At 40.7% G+C, this 20775-nt stretch overlaps 1 protein-coding gene across 1 annotated transcript in view; it reads right to left on the bottom strand.

Moving 5' to 3' along the window:
- Positions 1–8699: 8699 nt before the first annotated feature.
- Positions 8700–20775, bottom strand: part of LOC126163887 (cytochrome P450 315a1, mitochondrial) — a 167885-nt gene continuing 155809 nt past the window's right edge. Inside the window, exon 8 of the mRNA XM_049920193.1 lies at positions 8700–9142. Within this exon, the coding sequence (XP_049776150.1) occupies positions 9029–9142 (114 nt within the window). The 3' untranslated portion in view covers positions 8700–9028. The remainder of the gene's footprint in view (positions 9143–20775) is intronic.

Genomic DNA, 20775 nt, shown 5'->3' with positions numbered 1-20775 from the left:
AGAGAAACGATAAAAACAATTTTTGGCCGATTATCCTTAAAAAAGAAACGAAATGTTAGCCACGCAAAACGAGGTGTCGTCAAAACTGAAAAATTTGTTGGCGCAGCAGGATGCCCCAACTACTGAAACCACTGGACTAAAAACTACGCACTAGGGCATTCCTGATGCGATAAACCAATTAACTGACAAAAAAGCCCTGTTACAAGAACCTGTTCGTGAACTGAACGAAAAGGTACATCATTTTACATCAGAACAGGAAGCTAAAATCAGCGAACAATCTGATGCAAAAAGAAGAAGTTTCTGTAAAGAGTTTTCGCAGTGGATTTCGAGCACAGACATACAAATAAATGAAAAGTTAAATTCAGAACTAAGAGGTGTTATGCAACAATATGCCAGTGAGGTGTTGTCACAAAAAGGCACTTCACAAGAAGTACGAAAGACAGAACTGAACTAAATTAAGACTACTTTGAGTAAATATTTACTAGAGAAGCAAGGAAGTGATATGTCACATATTAGTAGTGCACGACCAGAGTTGTCCAATATTAAGAAAACAGTATTTGATACACAACCACCTTCCCATACAATCAGTAGTGAAAATATTAGTGCTACAGCACCTGGTAAAATACATAGAAATGATGAAAATGATATAGGTCTGCAGGTCTGCCACCCAAGGATATATCCTACGGGGTGGCGGCATCACATTCTTTACAATAAATTTTATTAAGTGATTGCTTGTTTAAGATGGGACTATTTCAAGTGTTCACTAGCAGTATAATTAATAGTAATAGTAGTAATAACCGCCCCACAGCTCAATCTTCTCTGCCGCGAATGCGATTTTATGGTCGCACCAGATCAAAAGACTATCGCATCAATCCTGAGATGCAGCAGACAATGCCTCCATCAGACAGTGCGCAGCATGCCGACCACAGTCCACCAAATTTTGTTAACACAAGGAGGGATGGTACAGGTACCAAACCGGTTACCATCGTGTTAGGCAAGGCTATGACAGTGACAGTCAATGATATTCCCGCCATGGAAACTACAACAAGCTGAAAGTAAGCAAGAAACACTTGCAAGAAGGACAAGTACAAAACAGTGCGATTGTGGCAAACTATCGATCAGAAAGTACCTCTGCAAATGTTGTTGAGGTGGTGGAAGAGTCGCACCCCACAACAATAAATACAACATACCAAATCACCTGCAAACCATAGATCATGGGGTAAAGTGGGGACAAAGTATGCAGCTCAGTAAATTTATTATGATACCACAATGACATTGATGCTAAAGATGAATTAACTATTGACTACTACAAATGCCATGATCATAGTAAAGAAATTGTTCAAGCTACTGTACATGTTATCATAGGGAATGTACCAATTATAACTGTTCTGGACATGGGTGCTATGGAGAATGTTATGTTGGCCAGTTTATTTAGTAAGATTTTGAAGATCACTAGTTTACTGACTTTCCTAGTACAGAATTTTAAGATTATTGGAGCTACTGGTATCAAATCACGAAATGCCAAAATGCAGACACAAGTGGAAGTTATAATTGGAATGGAGGAATCTTATGCCCATTTCCAATCATAAGTGGGTTGACTGTAGAATACATTTTCAACATAGACTTCCTAATGAAGATGGATGTGGTGATCGACTTCTCCTCAGGAAAATGCTTTCTGAACAATGATGGCAAAAATATTGTACTTGATTTTGTAATAACAGAGTCTGAGCATGGAAAATACTGTCAAGGCCTAAGAGTGAAGTTGATTAAGACGAAAGCTGCATACACTGATACTACACCTTCCCATTGAAGTCTGATTGAGAATAATGAAAATCAGATAAAGGATAAGATTATAGAGTCTACAGCCATTGACACCTTACAACAGGCAGAATTACAGAAACTGCTTTTAAAATATGTATAGGTATATTTGGGCAAAAACTAGATGTTATTAGTGTGTATGAACATCAAATTGAAGTTCAGCCCCATGAAATATAGTGTCAGAATACCTACATACTCCATCCCACGGATAAATAGAGCGGCGCTTATAATAAATTATGGCAAACACAAAGAGATCATGTATTCTTTTGATAACTCACCTGAAATCTTCACTTCTACACAAAAGTAATTGTAAGTGGCAACAGTTCTACATAGTTCCTCAGAAAACAAACAGGATTTAATATGAGAGAAACTACTTGGTTCCTTTTCCTAAAACCAACAAAATTAAGGAATTGTGTGCCCACCAATATCTTAAAAGAATCTACATGGATAATTGATGTTATTAATATGTTAAATCAAGTACTTGTGTACACATGAACTATTGAATATCATTTATCAACTTATCTAGTAAATGATTTTTGTAGAAATTTTTGGAGCTATACGCAGCCATGGTATCTATATGGATTGAAACAAAGCTATGCGAGTCATACTATTGGTGCTTAAGCATTTATTGCAGGGAAAAAAAATTTGATCTGTTAACTAAACTAGTTGTATATGTCAAATAAACTGATTACTAGGCCTTACACTCCCTGTTTCACTGAAACACTAGCTGAAATGTATTTGTAAATAGTGGTTATTAGGTATGTGAGTACAAAAGACATTTTATTCTTAGTAAATGTACAAAATGGACAGCACCCTCTGATAAACATAAGCTAAAACACAAACCTACGTTTTTTTAAATGGAACCACGTTAGTTTTGTTAGCACATCTGAACATGTAAACAAATACGTAATCAGTGCCGTTTGTTGCATTGTAAAATGTTAATTACATCCGGAGATATTGTTACCTAAAGTTGACGCTTGAAACCTCCGACGTTCAGTTGCGTGTTGTAACAAACACATGCCACGGTCGGCGAGCAGCATCTGCAGGGACATGTTTATGATGACGACCGTGTTTACGAGTGTGGCTGTAGTGCACTGTTGTGGTTTGGTCTAGCTGTCGCAGTGTCCGCATGTAGCGCTTGCTGCTATTGTTATCCTGCATTCGTCTCCGCACGCAGACCAACTGCAGTACACCGTGTTACCAGACGTATGTGATAGTGTAGTGTTGTAGGAACTGTGACCATGGTGTATTCGAACTCTGAAAAGGCGGAGATGATTCTCATCTATGGCGAGTGTCGACGAAATGCAGCTGAAGTCTGCAGGGTGTATACAGAACGGTACCCGGACAGAGAGCATCCAACGTGCCGCACATTGCAAAACATCTACCGCCAACTGTATGCAACAGGTATGGTCGTAGCACGCAAACGGGTCCGTAACGGGCCCGTCACAGGAGAAGCGGGTGCAGTTGGTGTGTTAGCTTCTGTTGCCATGAACCCACACATGAGTACACGGGACATTGCGAGAGCCGGTGGACTGAGTCAAAGTAGTGTCATGCGCATACTGCATCGTCACCGCTTTCACCCGTTTCATGTGTCGCTACATCAGCAATTACATGGTGATGACTTTAATCATCGAGTGCAATTCTGTCAATGGGCATTAACAGAGAATGCGTTGCAGTTCCACCTGTTTACCGATGAAGCGGGTTTCACAAATCACGGGGCAGTGAATCTACGGAACATGCATTCCTGGTCCGTGAATAATCCTCGCTGGCTCAGACAGGTAGAGCGACAGCGACCGTGGACTGTAAATGTATGGTGCGAAATCATTGGCGACCACCTCATTGGTCCTCACTTCATTGCAGGGGCCCAAACAGCTGCAACATACATCGCGTTTTTACTGAATGATCTGCCAACGTTGCTCGAAAATGTCCTACTGGAAACGCGTCGACGTATGTGGTATCAGCATGATGGTGCACCTGCACATTCCGCAATTAACACTAGGCTGACCCTTGACAGGATGTTCGACGGGCATTTCATAGGACGTGGAGGACGCATAAATTGGCCAGCCCGTTCTCCTGATCTTACACTTCTGGACTTCTTTCTGTGTGGTACGTTAAAGGAGAATGTGTACCTGATGTGCCTACAACCCCAGAGGATATGAAACAACGTATTGTGGCAGCCTGCGGCGACATTACACCAGATGTACTGCGGCGTGTACGACATTCATTACGCCAGAGATTGCAATTGTGTGCAGCAAACGATGGCCACCGCATTGAACATCTATTGGCCTAACATGTCGGGACACTCTATATTCCACTCCGTAATTGAAAACGGAAACCACGTGTGCACGTGTACCTCACCCCTCATGATAATGTACATGTGCATCAGTGAAAAAGACCAATAAAAAGGTGTTAACATGTGGACGTAATGTGCTGTTCCAGTCTCTTCTGTACCTAAGGTCCATCACCGTTCCCTTTGGATCCCTACGTAATTCGGTGCTCTCCGATACACACGATCGAACAGCGGAGGAGTGGTACTCAAGCGTCAACTTTAGATTACAATATCTCCGGATGTAATTAACATTTTACAATGCAACAAACGGCACTGATTACGTATTTGTATATATGATCAGATGTGCTAACAAACCTAACGGGATTCCATTTAAAAAAACGTAGGTTTGTTTTAAAAACATACTTCCGTGCATTTTTTTATGGTATGTATTAACCAATTACACTAGCCCCTCTCCTCACGTTCGGTCTGTGGAATCGATTCGTCGGTATTTGATGTGGTTTACGAAATATATCCAGCTGTAATGTTAGGTGACTCACCCTATATATATATATATATATATATATATATATATATATATATATATATATATATATATATATATATATAAATGGTATATTATGTTGTATTAAATGTTTAGCTGTAAGAAATATTTATTATGTTTTTTCCCAGTGCTTGGGTACAAATGAAAAGAAAGATTAACAGCATTCAAAGCCATGTAAGTAGTAACATTAGCCATGTAAGCAGGTTATGAATAATTACGTTTGTCCTGGAACCTCACAAGTACTAAGTAAGCACTCTGCTCACATTTGTGCGTGTTTCTTTTGTTATTTCTGTGTATTTTACTGATTTTCGCGTTTAATTTTGGATTACCACAAAGAGGTTGATTTTCTCCTATGAATAGACGATGTTGTTCTGACCTATTCCTGGTTCATGGAGCATGTTAAGATGCTACGAAATTAGACGAAAACTATAAAAAGGAAAAAGATTTTGTTGATTGCAGACTTATTTCTGTAATGGAGCATAGATATAATTCCTACTGGATTAATACAATTTGTCCTGTAAATATTTAACCAGTGTTTTCCTTTACTAAAATTATTGAGATGTGTGGATTTGATACAATGCATGTGCTGTAAATAATGTTTACTGATAAACTGTAATTAAGTGAACGCAGCTTCTAAAAAACTGTTGTGTTAATTAGTATGTGGTGGAGGTATGGGAAACTGCTGAACACTTATGGTGAAAATTTAAGCCACAGTCAAACTAGCACTGTGTTATGATGTGTTTAAATGGACAACAAAAACTAAAACGCTAATGCAATATCTATAAGAGATACTGCACTTACCAGAGCTGGACTCAGCAGTCTGCTATCCACTTCTGGCGTAGAACAAGACGATGAGGTTTCCTTCGTGTGGAATGATTTGACGTATACATGCAAGAGATCTCCCATGCTTGATGCACAACTGGCACAGAGACACACTGGCCTGACTAACCGTTTTGTGTGCTATGGGCCCAACCTCAGTGTCACTGTGAAGTACTGTGCATGTTGTCATTATTGATTTGAACTGTATATTTCAGAGTCACTGACACAGTGTACGTTGTGTACATTAAATACAAAATTGATTTTGACTCTATGTACTTGTTCAACACAAACTTTGGTAATTTAAATCTGGATACTGAGTGATGCTCTGTACATTAAATACAAAGAAATATCCCCCATAGAAGCATGGATCCATTTAATGTATTTCATTTATTCTTAATCATTTCTGTCTGTATAAAGATTTTACTTGGACGGTAACAAAGTATTTTCTTTCAGTATAATCCATGAAAGTCATAGGTGTAATTATATTTTAAACCTGTTGCTTGTAAATGTAGAATTAGTATCTGTAATCTATTCTGTACCATTCTCATTGTTTAATACTCCATAAGATTTTTGATTCTGTTAACATTTGAAGGCCCCGATGCAGTTTTCTCAGGTTTCCAAATGGGGTGGCAAATATTTACTTAAATAGTCCTGAGAGCAGCTATAATTTCAGATTTTAATACTATTCATGACATATGATACTCTACTCCCTTAATAATCTATTATGATCATACACTATATCTGGATGTCATTACAAAGAAATCTATTCTCTCATATTAATTGCCTGAAACTATTTGGATATAAACTGTTATTACCAACAACTAAATACTTGTTCACCCAAACAACTTCATATTCCACTAACTATAACTAAATAATAACTATCATTATGTCAACGATGTGCGACCGAGTGAAACATGATTGAGTGGTGCTTTCAAAGTCTTTGACAGACATTGTCTCCGCCACTGAAGGGAGCATTATAAGAAGTCATTATGATTCAGTGTCAAAGACTTAATTGTACTGTAGGAAGTATACATCTTGTGTATACTCAGCTATCTATGGAACTTCTGTTCTTGTATTGTTTCAAAATGCAAAAACTGATATAGGACTCACTCTTGTTTTGCTTCATTTTACTGTTTCCAGATGAGAAAGTTCTGTATCATTTGCTATGGTAATTACTAATGCAATAATAACTAAATTTATTCCAAGTAGTGTAACCAGCAACATGCTTCACAAATCTTAAAACTTTTAGGTATATTGTTAATTGGTTGTAAGTGATTGATTTCGCAACACAAAGATTGCGCGCTATAAGCGCACCATCGTACCCAAATTTCAGCACGTATTACTGGAGCCTCCAGCTTATTATGTTAACAAACTCCATTCATTATTACTGTTATCATGAAAGTCATTCTTTGCATTGAAATCTAATGGAAGACTCGGTCCTATGTTACCAAGCTTTTCCACGTTTCACCATCGACTTCTGTGGCTGACGATTCAGTTTCATAAAGAAAGCAGGTATTTACCTCATTTCAAAATACTAGACAAGGGAGAATTTTACCACAACTTACCAATGCTAAAGCTCAGGTTTTTCATTATTTTATTATTCTCCTGTCGTCGTCAGTGTGATGTGACCTTGTTTCGCGAAAATTTTACTTCTCATTCTAAAAAATTTAAACAATCCAGACGGTAGAAACGGCGGCACCATCACAATGCAAAAGCATAATTAGGCACGTAAACAACATATCACACGATAGATGCGTCCAAGTGGTCCTCGGCAGTCGAGTAAAGAGAGAGAAGAAACATAGTAATAGTGTTCACCGGGATGTTTTGACACCATTTTGGTTCAACTCACATAATGTAAAAGGAGAACGACGAAGTTAATTTACGAGGATGGTTTGGCTTTTGCAACTCAACAGTGAAGTTGTGAAGCTGGTGAAGGGACACACTCTGCGGATCTGAGTACAGTGTATGGCAGTGTGGAGATTAACATCAAATCTAACTAAGACTGAATTCAGCTGCTTCGATGTTAACAATAGAATGACCAATACAAGACTACCTGCCACCTTTAATGGTGAAGTCCTCCACCACTAAGACTTTCCAAAATACCTAGATGCGGCTAGTGATAGTACCTTGTCGTAGAAGGGACACATTGAAACCATCGAAGTAAAGCACAATTACATGATACAAAACCTGAGTATTACCTCAAGGAGTGCAATAGCTACAATACTACGGTGTTCATCCTTTGAACTCGCCTACACTGCTGCCGTATACTGTGCGCCAGTGTGACGCAGTAGTTCTCATACGAGAAAAATCGATGCTCAGCTAAATCCAACAATGAGAACAAAACAAGTTGTGTTAGATCTACTCTTTTTCACTGGTTCCCACCTCTGAAGTACATCGTGCCACCAGATCTTCGGAAACAGAGTACCCTCCTTAGGAAACACGAGAAATTGATTAAAATTTCTGAGTTCCCAATCCACTCTAATGTGCCTGCACTTAGAATGAACCGATTAAAATGCAGGCAGTCACTATCAGAATCGCTGCAAGCAATGGATTTTGGCAGGTGCAGGAAGTGGTCGGAAACGTGGAATAATATTGCCCATAAGGAATATTAGACCCTCATAAGACCAGCTGGGATGAAATTACCTCGATATGCTTCGAAAACAATTAATGGTATTCTTACAGGCCGAGGCATCTGCGCAGAAAGTCTCCACCGATGAGAAAAGGTTTCATTTTCTTAATGTGATTCTGGAAATGTGCGTCAGACCATCAGATACATTGCAGGCAACTGTAACAGACGAGATTACCCTGGAAATCTGGAAAAAAGTTCCGTAGAGTGACAGAGGTAGGGCTTGACTGGATTGAAGATTTAGATATTAATTCATGTATGTTGTATGTAGTTCTGGTTGTATGCAATTCATGTATGTTATTTGTAGTTCAGTTCATACTTTCGCATACTAAGTAAATATATAAATATTACTTTTGCCAAATCTTTGAGAAGGAAATTAATGCGTTTCTTAACCCGGGAGTTTAAAAATAGTTCCTGATGGTAACTTGTAACTATGTCTAAAAGCTTTTTGACAGGCATTCACCGTGTGAATAGAGTACCAACTGTAATAACACACTTCGGAAGAAGGCAACAAAGAGAAGAAAACCCAAAGAAAACAAGGAACATAGCACATTAAGATGGGCCCGAATCATTTCATGACAGGATAGGTGATAAACTACATTAAATAAATGGAACACTAGACGTGATTTTTATTCATGAGTATAATTACACTGGTAACACATTGAACATTAGGTACAACGGTGATATCCATAAAATAAATAATTAGGTCCTCGAGAGGGATGTGGTTTTGACTGAGATCATAGTATGTAATTTCGTCGGTCAACTTCCTGTTTCCGAAGAAACGGCGTCATACTAGGACACGTCGGCGCTCTCGTCATATCGCTCCTAACCACTCTCACGCACGCAGGTACATATGAAGGATGAAGGGTTGGCCGGCCGCCTCGGGCGCTCGGAATGATCGCTGCTGCAGGTCCCGCGACGTGACGTCACCGCCTCAGTGCCGGGGCACGGGCCGCACTCTGATGGGCTTCGACGGCACCGAGACCAGCCTCATCACCATCTCCGGCTCCTCCTCGTCGGCCAGCTCCAGCCGGAACCTCTTCGTAATCTGGAACGCACACAGGACCACTGTCAAATCCGTGGGGCGGGTGGGCCGCCTCATTACTTGTGCTGCTAACCTGTGCCACACGATTACGAACAGATCGCCTGTACAATAAATGATGCATCTGAAACTTCCTGGCATATTAAAATTGTGTGCAGGACGGAGACCCGAACTCGGGAACTTTGCCTTTCGCGGGCAAGTGCTCTACCAACTGAGCTATCCAAGCGCAACCGACGACCCGTCCTCACAGTTTTAATTTCACCTGTACCTCGTCTCCTGCCTTCCAAACTTCACAGGAGCTCTCCTGCAGACCTTGCAAAACTAGCACTCCTGGAAGAAAGGCAAATGTCCAGAGCTCTAGTCTCAGTCCTGGACACAGTTTTAATCTACCGGGAAGTTTCAAATCAGCGCGCACTCTGCTGCACAGTGAAGATTTCATTCTGTTCAAGTTTGCATCTAATGGCTGTCTTGGCGAAAAGAGCAGTAACCGTATATAAATCCTAAGCCGTCGTCTTGCTTCCTAGACACACCAAGTGGTTGGTGAATTTTTGGAACCGTGTTCAACTGAACGAGGCTAAATGATAACTGAAGGAAACAGAGTGAATGAACCAAAATAAAGGGAGAGGCAATGTGGTATGGGAAGATTTTCATGATGTCATCCACCTCCAATACCTTGGTGTACTACAAAAAACAAAATTTCCACCATCGCTTCCCAGAAACATCGCCATCCTTTCTGAAGCAGACTGAAATACGTGATTCGTCCCGAAGGGGAGCAAGATCACGAAAATCTGTATTTGGGCGTTATTTTGTTATCTGAGTCCGATTCACCTGCGTTTTGTACTGCTGTACGATTGGGTGTCATGCCGGTATACACAAAATCATCAGACATAATATTTTACGAAATATAGCAGCCAGCCACTTTTTACGTATTTTTATTTACGCCAATGCGGGATTAGGGCTTTCAACCATCATTAGTTCGCCTAATACATATTTGAATTCAGTAAGTACATCGTCAAACAGCGACAGAAATTTGAATTCCGCAACTGCCCTGTGAAAAATAGGCACTCTGTTTAGCTACTACGGTACACTTAGCGAGTCGTATATTTACGATTTATTACTCGTTAGATGTACATAGCTTCTTCTATGCATGGTGCTGTTCCGATTTTCGTACCTCTCATCGTGACACCAGCACATTTTCATTTGTACGTTGCATCAAAAAACAGCGCATTATCCGCCATACTGCAGGCTGACATCTTTGTTTACATCCGAAAATTATGTCTGTTGTCAAAGTCACCTTTTACTTACAGGTTCTGAAATTACTATTTCTAGTTTAAGCTTCTGTTTGACTATACAACTGAAAGTCCTTATCATGATTGTATTGACTGCTATGTATAGTTATTTAATAAGTGCTGCAGTGAATGGTTAATTAAACCATACTGAATATTAAACAATAAATCACATCTTTTAGGAGAGAATTAATATTACATATTTACAGTTGAAGTGACATTTGCAAGAATGCCATACCAACTCTGATTAAAATATGTAATATTAATTCTTTAAGACAACGTGTACTATATTGTTTTTATTTTTATAATACTCCATATAGTGCAACTAAACAGTCACTAATACACTAATTTAATAACTATACAGAGAATGTAATATAATCATGCTAAATAATTTCAGGTTTTTTAGTCATACAGAAGCTAAAACTAGAAACAGTACTTTCAGAACCTGTAAGCAAAAAGTATAGATACGACCATCGATATAATTTTCAGATGTAAGTAAAGATGTCAGACGGCAACATGACGGATAGTGCGCTACTTTTGGGTTAGATACATCTGGAAAAATATCTGTGCCACATCTATAAAAATGAAAATCGGAATAACAACAAGCAGACTAGAAGGTAAGTACAACTAATGAACAGTATATCGCAGATATATAACTCGCAAAGTGTACTGGTTAAACAGTTCTTTTGCGTAGGATAGCTGCACCACTCAATTTTCTGTTGATGTTAAAACAATGTACTTACTGAAGACTCAAATATGTAATATGCCAGTTGAAGATGGATGAAGACCGACACGCGTATTGGCATAAATAAAAACAGATAAAAAATTGTCTGGTTACTGAATTTCTTAAAATAAAATAACTCAACAATCCTTAAAATTGATAAATTATATCAGACTTACATTCATCATGTAAAAATAGGCACCAACCGTTTAGAAATTCTATTGATTTACTCTTTACGCTAGTTTAAGAATATATTTATTCCATTTTCAGGCAAATGTATCCCATACTGTGTCGAAAGTTTATCCTGATCTTGGAACACAAGGAACCAGGTGCTCGATCCACAGGCAGCTGGGTGCCGCTATTCAGCAGGTAAATTTTTCCCACCCTATCAGCGGAAGGCTAACTACACTGTAGGTGTCCATTATCTGCCCGCTGCCCATTGAACAATTTTCACACACTACCATATCTTATTAGCAACGGCCTTGCCGCGGTGGATGCAGCGGTTCCCTTGAGATCACCGAAGTTAAGTGCTGTCGGGCGTGGTCGGCACTTGGATGGGTGACCATCCAGGCCGCCATGCGCTGTTGCCATTTTTCGGGGTGCACTCAGCCTCGTGATGCCAATTGAGGAGCTACTCGACCGAACAGTAGCGGCTTCGGTCAAGAATACCACCATAACGACCGGGAGAGCGGTGTGCTGACCCCACCCCCCTCCTATCCGCATCCTCCATCAGGATGACACGGCTGTCGGATGGTCCTGGTAGGCCACTCGGGGAAGCTAAACTAAACAAGAGTATTTGTTAATTGTGTTATTCACCTGGGCCATTATAAAACCTTCGGGTGTTATGCTTCGGGTCAGAAACAATTAAAAAGATACACATACGTACGTAAATGTAACAAAAGCCTGTCGATTAATATTATAATATTAGGGTGCTGCACAAGTTCGTAGCATTTTTGTTTTGCATGTTGGTATTCCGGTTGCTATGGATTTGTTTATCGATTGCCATTGTTGGTTGGTTGGTTGGTTGGTTGGTTGGTTGTTTGGGGAAGGAGACAAGACAGCGAGGTCATCGGTCTCGCCGGATTAGGGAAGGAAGTCGGCCGTGCCCTTTGAAAGGAACCATCCCGGCATTTGCCTGGAGCGATTTAGGGAAATCACGGAAAACCTAAATCAGGATGGCCGTCGACCTCCCGAATGCGAGTCCAGTGTTCGATTGCCATTTTTCATTTCTAGTTCAGTGATGCTATTTGAGTTTACATGTTGTCATTTTCATTCTGTCACTTGGAGATAATAAGTCGAGCTGTGGAAGCTAGAAAATAGAGTGCCAAGTAGAGAAATCGGAACATTTTCTACACATTCTTCTGTTCAATACAGGAGTGAGACCAGGGGAGGCAGCCAGAAACACTTGCGCCCTGTATGGGGATAATGCGATTGGACAGGGCACGGAAAGAAATTTTTTTTCGCATTTTAAGTGGGATCGTTTTGACATTAGTGACTCATCATGTTCATGAAGATCTTCGGGATTTGATGAAGAGCGTTCAAAATTATTAATCCAAAATGATCCACGTTAGTGCACTCGAGAACTGTGAAATGTGATGAACTGTAATTGTCGAGCGACATTTGCATGCAATGTGAAAGGTTCAAAAATCGGGTGTGTGGGTTGTAGATTATACAGTCGAGACAAAAATGTCGTAGAACATGGAAGAAAGATTTGTACCCTCCACACAGAATTAGAAATGCCGTACTTTGAATTAGAGACAATGGGAGTTGGGAGAAGGTGACAAGTAATATTCAAGACGAGGAAACATTAAAAACCAGATTTCAGTTTCCGGTTAGCAATCAGTTTGACTTTTCACCGCTGGAAAATGGCCGGCGCCGAAGAGACACGAAATGTAAGGCGGTTTTGTACTTGTCCAACCTGAAAAGCGTATTGATAGCGAAGATGTTCTGGGAATCTGCATTCAATGGTGACTGGTGGTATGCCTCAGCCAGGTGGATCTTTGAAAAGCACTCTCCCCCGGCAAGCTTGGCGAGAATATCTTCCTGTCGGGGAATGGGGTAAGTGTCTACTAAGCACTGAGCATCGACAGTAGCGCCGAAGTCCCCACACAGCCGAAGGGACCCCTTGGGTTGGGGTATGCGGTAAGTGTCATCGAGGGGCTGAGCACTGACTGTAGCGCCGAAGTCCCCACACAGGCGAAGGGACCCCTTGGGTTTCCGTACGACCACCAGTGGCGTCGCCTAGGCACCGTACGTCACAGGTTCCAGAACGCCAACGGCCTGGAGCCGATGAAGTTCCTGCTTGATTGCCGGCCGTAAGGCCACCGGTAGAGGTCGGGCCCGGAAAAAGCGAGACTGCGCATCTGGCCGAAATGTGATGTGCGCCTGAAAATCGGAAGCACATCCGAGATGCGTTGCAAACAACGACGCAAAAGCGGAGCACAGGTCGTCCAAGTCCTGAAAAGGAACAGCCGTTGGAAACGACCTTAACTTCGTCGGAAATTGAAAAGCCGAACAGTTGAAACGCATACAGGTCAAAAATATTCGAAGCCAACGGATGTTCGACGGCAAAGAGGGTCAGGAGCCGGGGAACTCGCTTGTACGTCGCCTGTACGGCGAACTGCCCACGAAGGGCAATGGAACCGTCACCGTAGGCGACCAAACGGAGTGAGGGAGGTGACAACTCAGGAGAGCCCAGCCGTGTATATGTCGCCATATTAATCAGGGAAACGGTGGCCCCAGCGTCAACCTGAAAACTGACGCCCTCAGTGAAAAGGCGGTGCGTGAGGAAAAGCTTCCGCGCCGACGGGTCATCCCGTGGGACGACCGATTGTAGAGCATGGGCGGTATTTTGAGGCTCAGGCGGGGCAGGACTGGATCGAGTCGAGCGACTACGACAAACCGATCGGACGTGGCCCTCCTTGTTACTCAGCGTGCACGTTTTCCAGCGGTGGGGACAATAAATGTGCAGTAAAGCACTGTGGGCAAGATGGAAGACCGGCGACGAGGGGCGACCGAAGGCGCCGATGCCACAGAGACGCCGGACAACAAGGAGTCCCGAAGGCGCTGGCCTCTGTCGACGTCGCGTGGGTGGAACCCTCCGGAACGCATCGATCGCCGCCACTTGCGATCACGGCATAAGACGCTCTTCAGCCGCTTGAGCAATTTCGCAGGAGTGGTCAGTGCGGAGAATCTCTTCCAAGGAGGGGTTGCCGAGTTTCAACGCCGCAGTGCGGACCTCAGGGTCGGGAGCCAGCTGAACCACCACATCCCGGGAGTCCTCATACGAAGCCTTACACTGCTGATCGGTGCACGTAAAATCGCATCGACGGCTGAGACCCTGCAAGTCCGTGACCCAGGAACGATACGATTGACCAGGCTGTTTATGGTACTGGTGGAACTCCAGCCGAGAGGCGACTACGTGTTAGCGTTGGGAATAATATTTTGTCAGCAAAAGGCAGATCTCCCGGAAAGAGCCAGAGGCAGGTGCTTAAATACAGGATAGGGTACGTCGGTATTGGCTGCTGGGACCACGTGCTCCACCGTGGCGCCCTCACGTTATACGCTGGCCAGGAACGCGCTCAGCCACGGCTCACGGCGCGACGGCTGCAGAGACCTCTGCAGTGGTAACCGAGGTCCATGTCGTCTGAGGCGGATTTGAAACCCGTGGCGCTCGGTACCAGAAGAAACATGTGCTTGAGATTTATTACTGCAATAATATTTCTCTGATAATTGTAACAATCTACAGATCTCCTGTACGAAATATTGAGCTACACGTCATGCAAGAGAAAACAATTAGTAGTTTGTGGAGATTTCGATGTAGATTTCTTCAAAGGTATGGACAGCAAAAGTAAACTAAGATTACTATTTGGGTGCTTCAGTCTAATTTCAGCAGCCGGTTTTCCACCAATTAATGTGAAGCGAAATACTAGGGCACTGATCAATAACAGTTTTATAGACAGTGCTCAGTCTGAAACAACTGATGCGCACCCAACTGCTAATCGACTATCATGATGCACAATTAATGGAAATACACATTACTGGTGTGCAGCCGCAAGAAATCTCCCTCTTCTTCTAATATTTCGGCTGTATACCGTCCAGTCATCTTCACAGTGAGTCTTGTCACTCACTCTGAAAATGGCTGGACGGTATACAGCCGAAATATTAGAAGAAGAAGATTTCTTGCGGCTGCACACCCGAAACTTAGTGGAACAGTCTTTGCGCCGCCAAAACCTGAAGATTCACGTCAGAATATCTCCTTACAACCTTGAGGTAGGTTCATACAAAGCAATGAGGCCTATTCATGACAACAGTATACAGTGTTTTAAGAGTTAGCTAAAAGGACTGGTATGGGATGACGTATGTGCAGAAAGAGACGCTAATGTCAAATTTAATTTATTCCATAATACATTTATGTCAATATTAGAAAGTTGATTTCCTAAAAAAAAAATCCTCCAAAAAATCCATTTAAAAACCAAGTAGGTTGTAGATAATTAAGGGAATTAAAATCTTATATAACAGGAAGAGGTTCAGTTTGAGTTATGATCCAGAAGTACTTGCATTTTATAAACAGTGCTGTAGTACTTGGAGGGAAGTATTCAAATGTATCAAGTATGCATATCCTGATACAAATAAATAATGCAGACAGTAAGGTTAAAACTTTATGGAACATTGTTAAATAGTTAGTGCACAAGTTTCCATAGCAATTAAAGTAAATGACAATGTTATGCCTGATAATTTACAAGCTGCAAGTGCTTTTAAAATCACTTTCTAAATGTGGCAGCTAATTTAGGAATAAATGCTTCAGTTGAAGAAGCAAAATAATATATTTAACATGTCATTCCACAAAATTTTAAGTAATTAGAAGTAGCACTGAAATTAATACAGTCACAAAAATTCTAAAAAACAAAACCTCTTGTGAGGTTGATGAAAGTTCAAACAGAATTCTGAAAAGTTGTTGCAGCTTAATAAGTAATATCCTTAGTAATATATGCAACGCATGTCTGGCACAGGAAATTTTTACAGACGAGTTAAAATATAGAATTGTTAAACCTTTTCATAAGAAGGGTGACAAGACAGACTTAATCAATTGCCATCCAGTTACCTCACTGACATCTTTTTCCAAAATATTCGAAAAAGTAATGTGCTCAAGATTAGTTGCACACTCAAATTGAAACAATTTACCTAGCATATCACATTTCGGATTCGAGAAAGGTTACTCAACTGAGAATGCTATTTATAAATTCTCTCATCAAATAATACATGCCTTAAATAATAATATATCGCCAGTTGGTATTTTCTGTGATCTTTCCAAGGCATTTGATTGTGTAGATAGCGATACTTACTTAGAAAGCTCAAGTTTCGTGGAATTTATGGCTGTATGCACAGCTGCTTTGAATCATACTTGACACACGAAATGCAAGACTTTCTGCTGAATGGGTCAGACAATGTCAGAAAAGTAGAAATTTTAGTGACCTGGGAAAAACAATCACAAGGAGAGACCCACAATGCTCAATTTTGGATCCACTCTTATTCCTTACATATGCAAATGACTTTCCACTTAACATTCGACAAGCAAAATTGGTACTTTTTTGCAGGTGATATAGTATTATAATAAAATACATTAGAGAGAATGCAAGAGAAGAGTTGGTAAATGACATTTTCCAAATAATTAGTAAGTGCTTCTCTGACACTGGACTCTCCCGAAAGTTTGAAAAACAAAGTAATACTCTACATTCAGTTCTATACATCAAAGAGTCATACCAGCAATTGATGTAGCACATGATCAGGAGTCAGCAAGTAGAGTAGATTGCTTCAAATTTTTGGGCGTAAATACTGGTGAAAATGTGAATTGGGAAAAGCATATTATTAAGCTTCTGAAACAATTAAGTTCAGCTACATATGATCTTCACATAATATATAATTATCTTGGAAACAAACGTATCAGCTTCCTGATATACTTTGCACATTTTCACTAGACAAAGTCGTGCGAAACATTCTTCTGGGATAACTGATCACTTAGAGAGAGAGTACTGATTGCACGAAAGTTAGCAGTAGGGATAATGTGTAGTGTTCACCCATGGACCGCATGTTAAGTACTTCTTCAAGGAACTAGGCATTTTAACTGCACAGTCAAAATATATGTATCCACTAACGAAATTCGTTATTGATAATACATCGCAATTTGAGAAGAACAGTGATGTACATATCTACAACTGTTAAAGCTCTCACAGGCTCAGAGAGGTGTTCAATATGCAACAACAAAACTTTTTGATGGTTTGCCCAATAACATTATACGTCTGACAGTTTGCGAAGAAAGTTTTAAATCTAATTTAGAATCATCTCTCCTCGATAACAACTATTCTATTGGCGAACTTCTACTTAAAAAATACTGGTACCCACTGAAAAAAGTTTTGTAGCTGCATACGTAGAATGAAAATAATAATGCTTTCATTACTGTTAACACTAATCATGTATACATATCCTGTAAACTGACTCGTTCCACATCATTTCGATGAGAGAATCGCTCAAATGATCTATGGAACATGTAACTAAGTAATTAACTAAACCGCGGAAGCGTTGCGTCACAGCACAGCAGACCGGCATAGGACGTAGAGAGGGGTGACTTGCTTGTTGATGATGAGGACAGCGCAGCACCCAGTCCGCAAGCGGACAAAATCTCTGACCCGGTTGGGAATAAAACCCAGACCTTGTGCATAGCAGGCAGATTGATGACGACTCAGCTAAGGGGTGGATTAATGAAATACTGTGATGATTTTAAGAGCCATCGATTGCTGGTGAAATGAGGATTACTATGGGTTGGCAACAATATGAGTAGAGAAAATACACGTTAGTTTTCATACTGCGCATGAAATTGTGCTCAATTGTTAGTTTCAAAATTCTGTCAGAGCTGCAACTGCAGTGGCAGGTTAGAGAGGTGTAAACCTCACTGTCGTTAGGTAAAAGAAGCTAACATGGCAACAACGGAAAAAAAGATTTAAAAATTAGGCGAAAGTAAATCGTCCCTTCTTTTGCAATGTCTGCAGAATCCTGTAACCTGTGGTGTTTTTTAATAACAGACAGTTGACTTGCTGTACTGGCATATCGTGGTAAGACTTTTATGAAACTTCCTGGCAGATTAAAACTGTGTGCCGGACCGAGACTCGAACTCGGGTCCTTTGCCTTTCGCGGGCAACTGCTCTACCGACTTTTTTTTCAGTGCCACAATTTTTTTTTTGTTTTTTGTTTTTTATGGGTTTTGAAACTGAATTGCATCTTGCAGACAATGTTAGAAAATTGTAATCCGAATAGATTACCGTAAAAATAACTCTCCCTACAATACTGTTGACTGCATTAACGGAACGCAAAATATTCTTCCATTAGAATTTAAACAAAAATGAGAGAGAAGCAAAAGTAAAAATTAAGAGAGGAAATTAAACTTCTTCAGTGATGCACGTCTTATGCATAAGAATAGTTTTTCCCTACTATTCTTGTGCTGTGGCATGACTCCTGTTACTTTTTGGGAAAACATGCTTTTTCGGGGTTCTGCTGAGGCCTTCATGGCTACCGTATCGGTCCCGGGGCACACGAAGTCCCCACCGTACGTCACCCTCAACAGCAATCCCCTACTTTGGCAGTCTATCTTGTTCAGTCGATTTCATATTATTTAGCTATTAACCGATGCCTTGTTTCTGAAACAAAATTTGCATCATATTCCCGAACTTCTTTTTATGGTCTTTGTTCCGGTATATTTTGAAGTATTCGTCTTTCATATATTCTCGATATTCTTGTAGATTGTCATTGCCTTTGTTGTTGACAACATAATTGAAAAGATTTCCGAATAGCCACAAAATGAATTTTTTTTTTTTTTTTTTTTTTTTTTTTGTGGTGGAAAGGAAATTTCTTCTGGGAAGAGTATATCGTGTAGTGTGATTTCTCTTCCATCGGTCCGTTTGAGAAAAGCGACTTGCAATACAATGTCATTCCAAATATTCTTGTATCCATTACAGATGAAGCGATGCTTTAAGGAGTCCAAATTGTGACATTTTTGGCACACGTTGGTTGCATGTAGTCCTATTGAATACAGTTTTTCATTGGTACTAATAATGTTGCTGACAACTCTGTACTATGACGCTTGCACTTCCGTAGTCAGTCTTTTGTTATTTATATTAGTGCATATTTTTTCCCAGTTTTGTTGGGATACTTCAGCTCAATTTCATTTTGGTTTTCACGTGATTGTAACTTCTCTACTATATATTTACTTGTCCTTTTGTTTTTGTCTGTTAAAATGCATGTCAAATGGCTTATTTCTGCATAAAAATCCTTAATATGCTTTAGGTTGTAATTTATGCTGTGAACATCTACTGGCGGCTGCATGCTTCCGGGTTTAAGAAGGTCAAATAGAGCGGCATGCTGTTCAGCTGCGTCTCTATAAGTTTTAGCGTTCTTTTAATGAAGAGGGCAGTGTTTTTCCTCCGAAGGTCTGTCAGCCCTAGGCCTCCGTTTTCGGGTCTCGATGTAGTCGTTCCTACTGCTACTCTAAAAATATGGCCTTGCAATACGTATCGACAGATTGTGCTCATTATAGATTTCGCTATGTCTGGAGGTGTTGGTAAAATCTGAGCGACATGTGCAGCTTTGGAAGGAACTGCACAGTTTATTGGTTTAATTCTTTGCTTGATATTTAAGTCACTCGTTTCATGCACTATTAAGCTGCCTCTGATTTTTCATAAGACCTGTTTCCAATTAGCAGCCGTTGTTCTTAATGGGCAACTGTAAAAAGTTATGCCCAAAGCAGTGTGACTGTGCACCCTGTTTGCCCACGGTAGCTGCACATTGTCAAGACCCTGTTAATTTAAAAAGGAACTTTTCGTTTCATTTATCCTCGCACCAGTTACCCTGCTAAAAAGCAATAACTTGTCAGTTAGCTGGGCACAGTCGTCATCGCTCCTTACTAGAATTCCCACATCGTCAGCGTATGCATTTGTAACCGTCTTCAGCCCAGCTGTTTACCGACTGAGCTACCCTAGCACGACCCACGACTTGCCTGTGAAAGGGAAGGTTCCGAGGTCGAGTCTCGATATGCCACAGTTTTAATTTGACTGGAATTTTCATATCAGTGCATAGTCATCTAAAGAGTGAAAAATTTCATTCTGTTGTTTGCAAACTCACTAGCCCTAGCTGACCTTCAGCTGTTGGACTGCACCTCTCCTGTCTTGTAGTGGGCCCATAGCAGACGCCCCCATCACTACAGTCGTTTCCCGTCCTAACAATCCATCCCCGCTGGTAGTGACCTGGTTATCTTCCGTGCACTAGAGTAGATTAGTACTTGTTCCATAGATCATGAATAAGCCACTACGTAATGATGTGGAACGTATCAGGTGAATAAAAGGTGTCTATACAAGATATTACATTAGACAAAATATTACATGACACTCAATAATATATATGTTGGGAGATTACCCACTTACTATATACAAAACTTAATCTAATGAGTAGAAGGAGTTAACATTAAGAAATTCATTTAATTTCCTTTTAAATGCTGTATGGCTATCTGTCAGACTTTTGATGCTATTAATTAAGTGACTAAAGACTTTTGTGGAAGCATAATTTACCCCCTTTTCAGCCAAAGT

The sequence above is a fragment of the Schistocerca cancellata genome, chromosome 1 (assembly GCF_023864275.1).
Source record: "Schistocerca cancellata isolate TAMUIC-IGC-003103 chromosome 1, iqSchCanc2.1, whole genome shotgun sequence".
Taxonomy (NCBI): Eukaryota; Metazoa; Arthropoda; class Insecta; order Orthoptera; family Acrididae; genus Schistocerca; species Schistocerca cancellata.
Note: the sequence above shows the minus strand (reverse complement) of the source record. Positions and strands in the feature narration are given on the sequence as shown.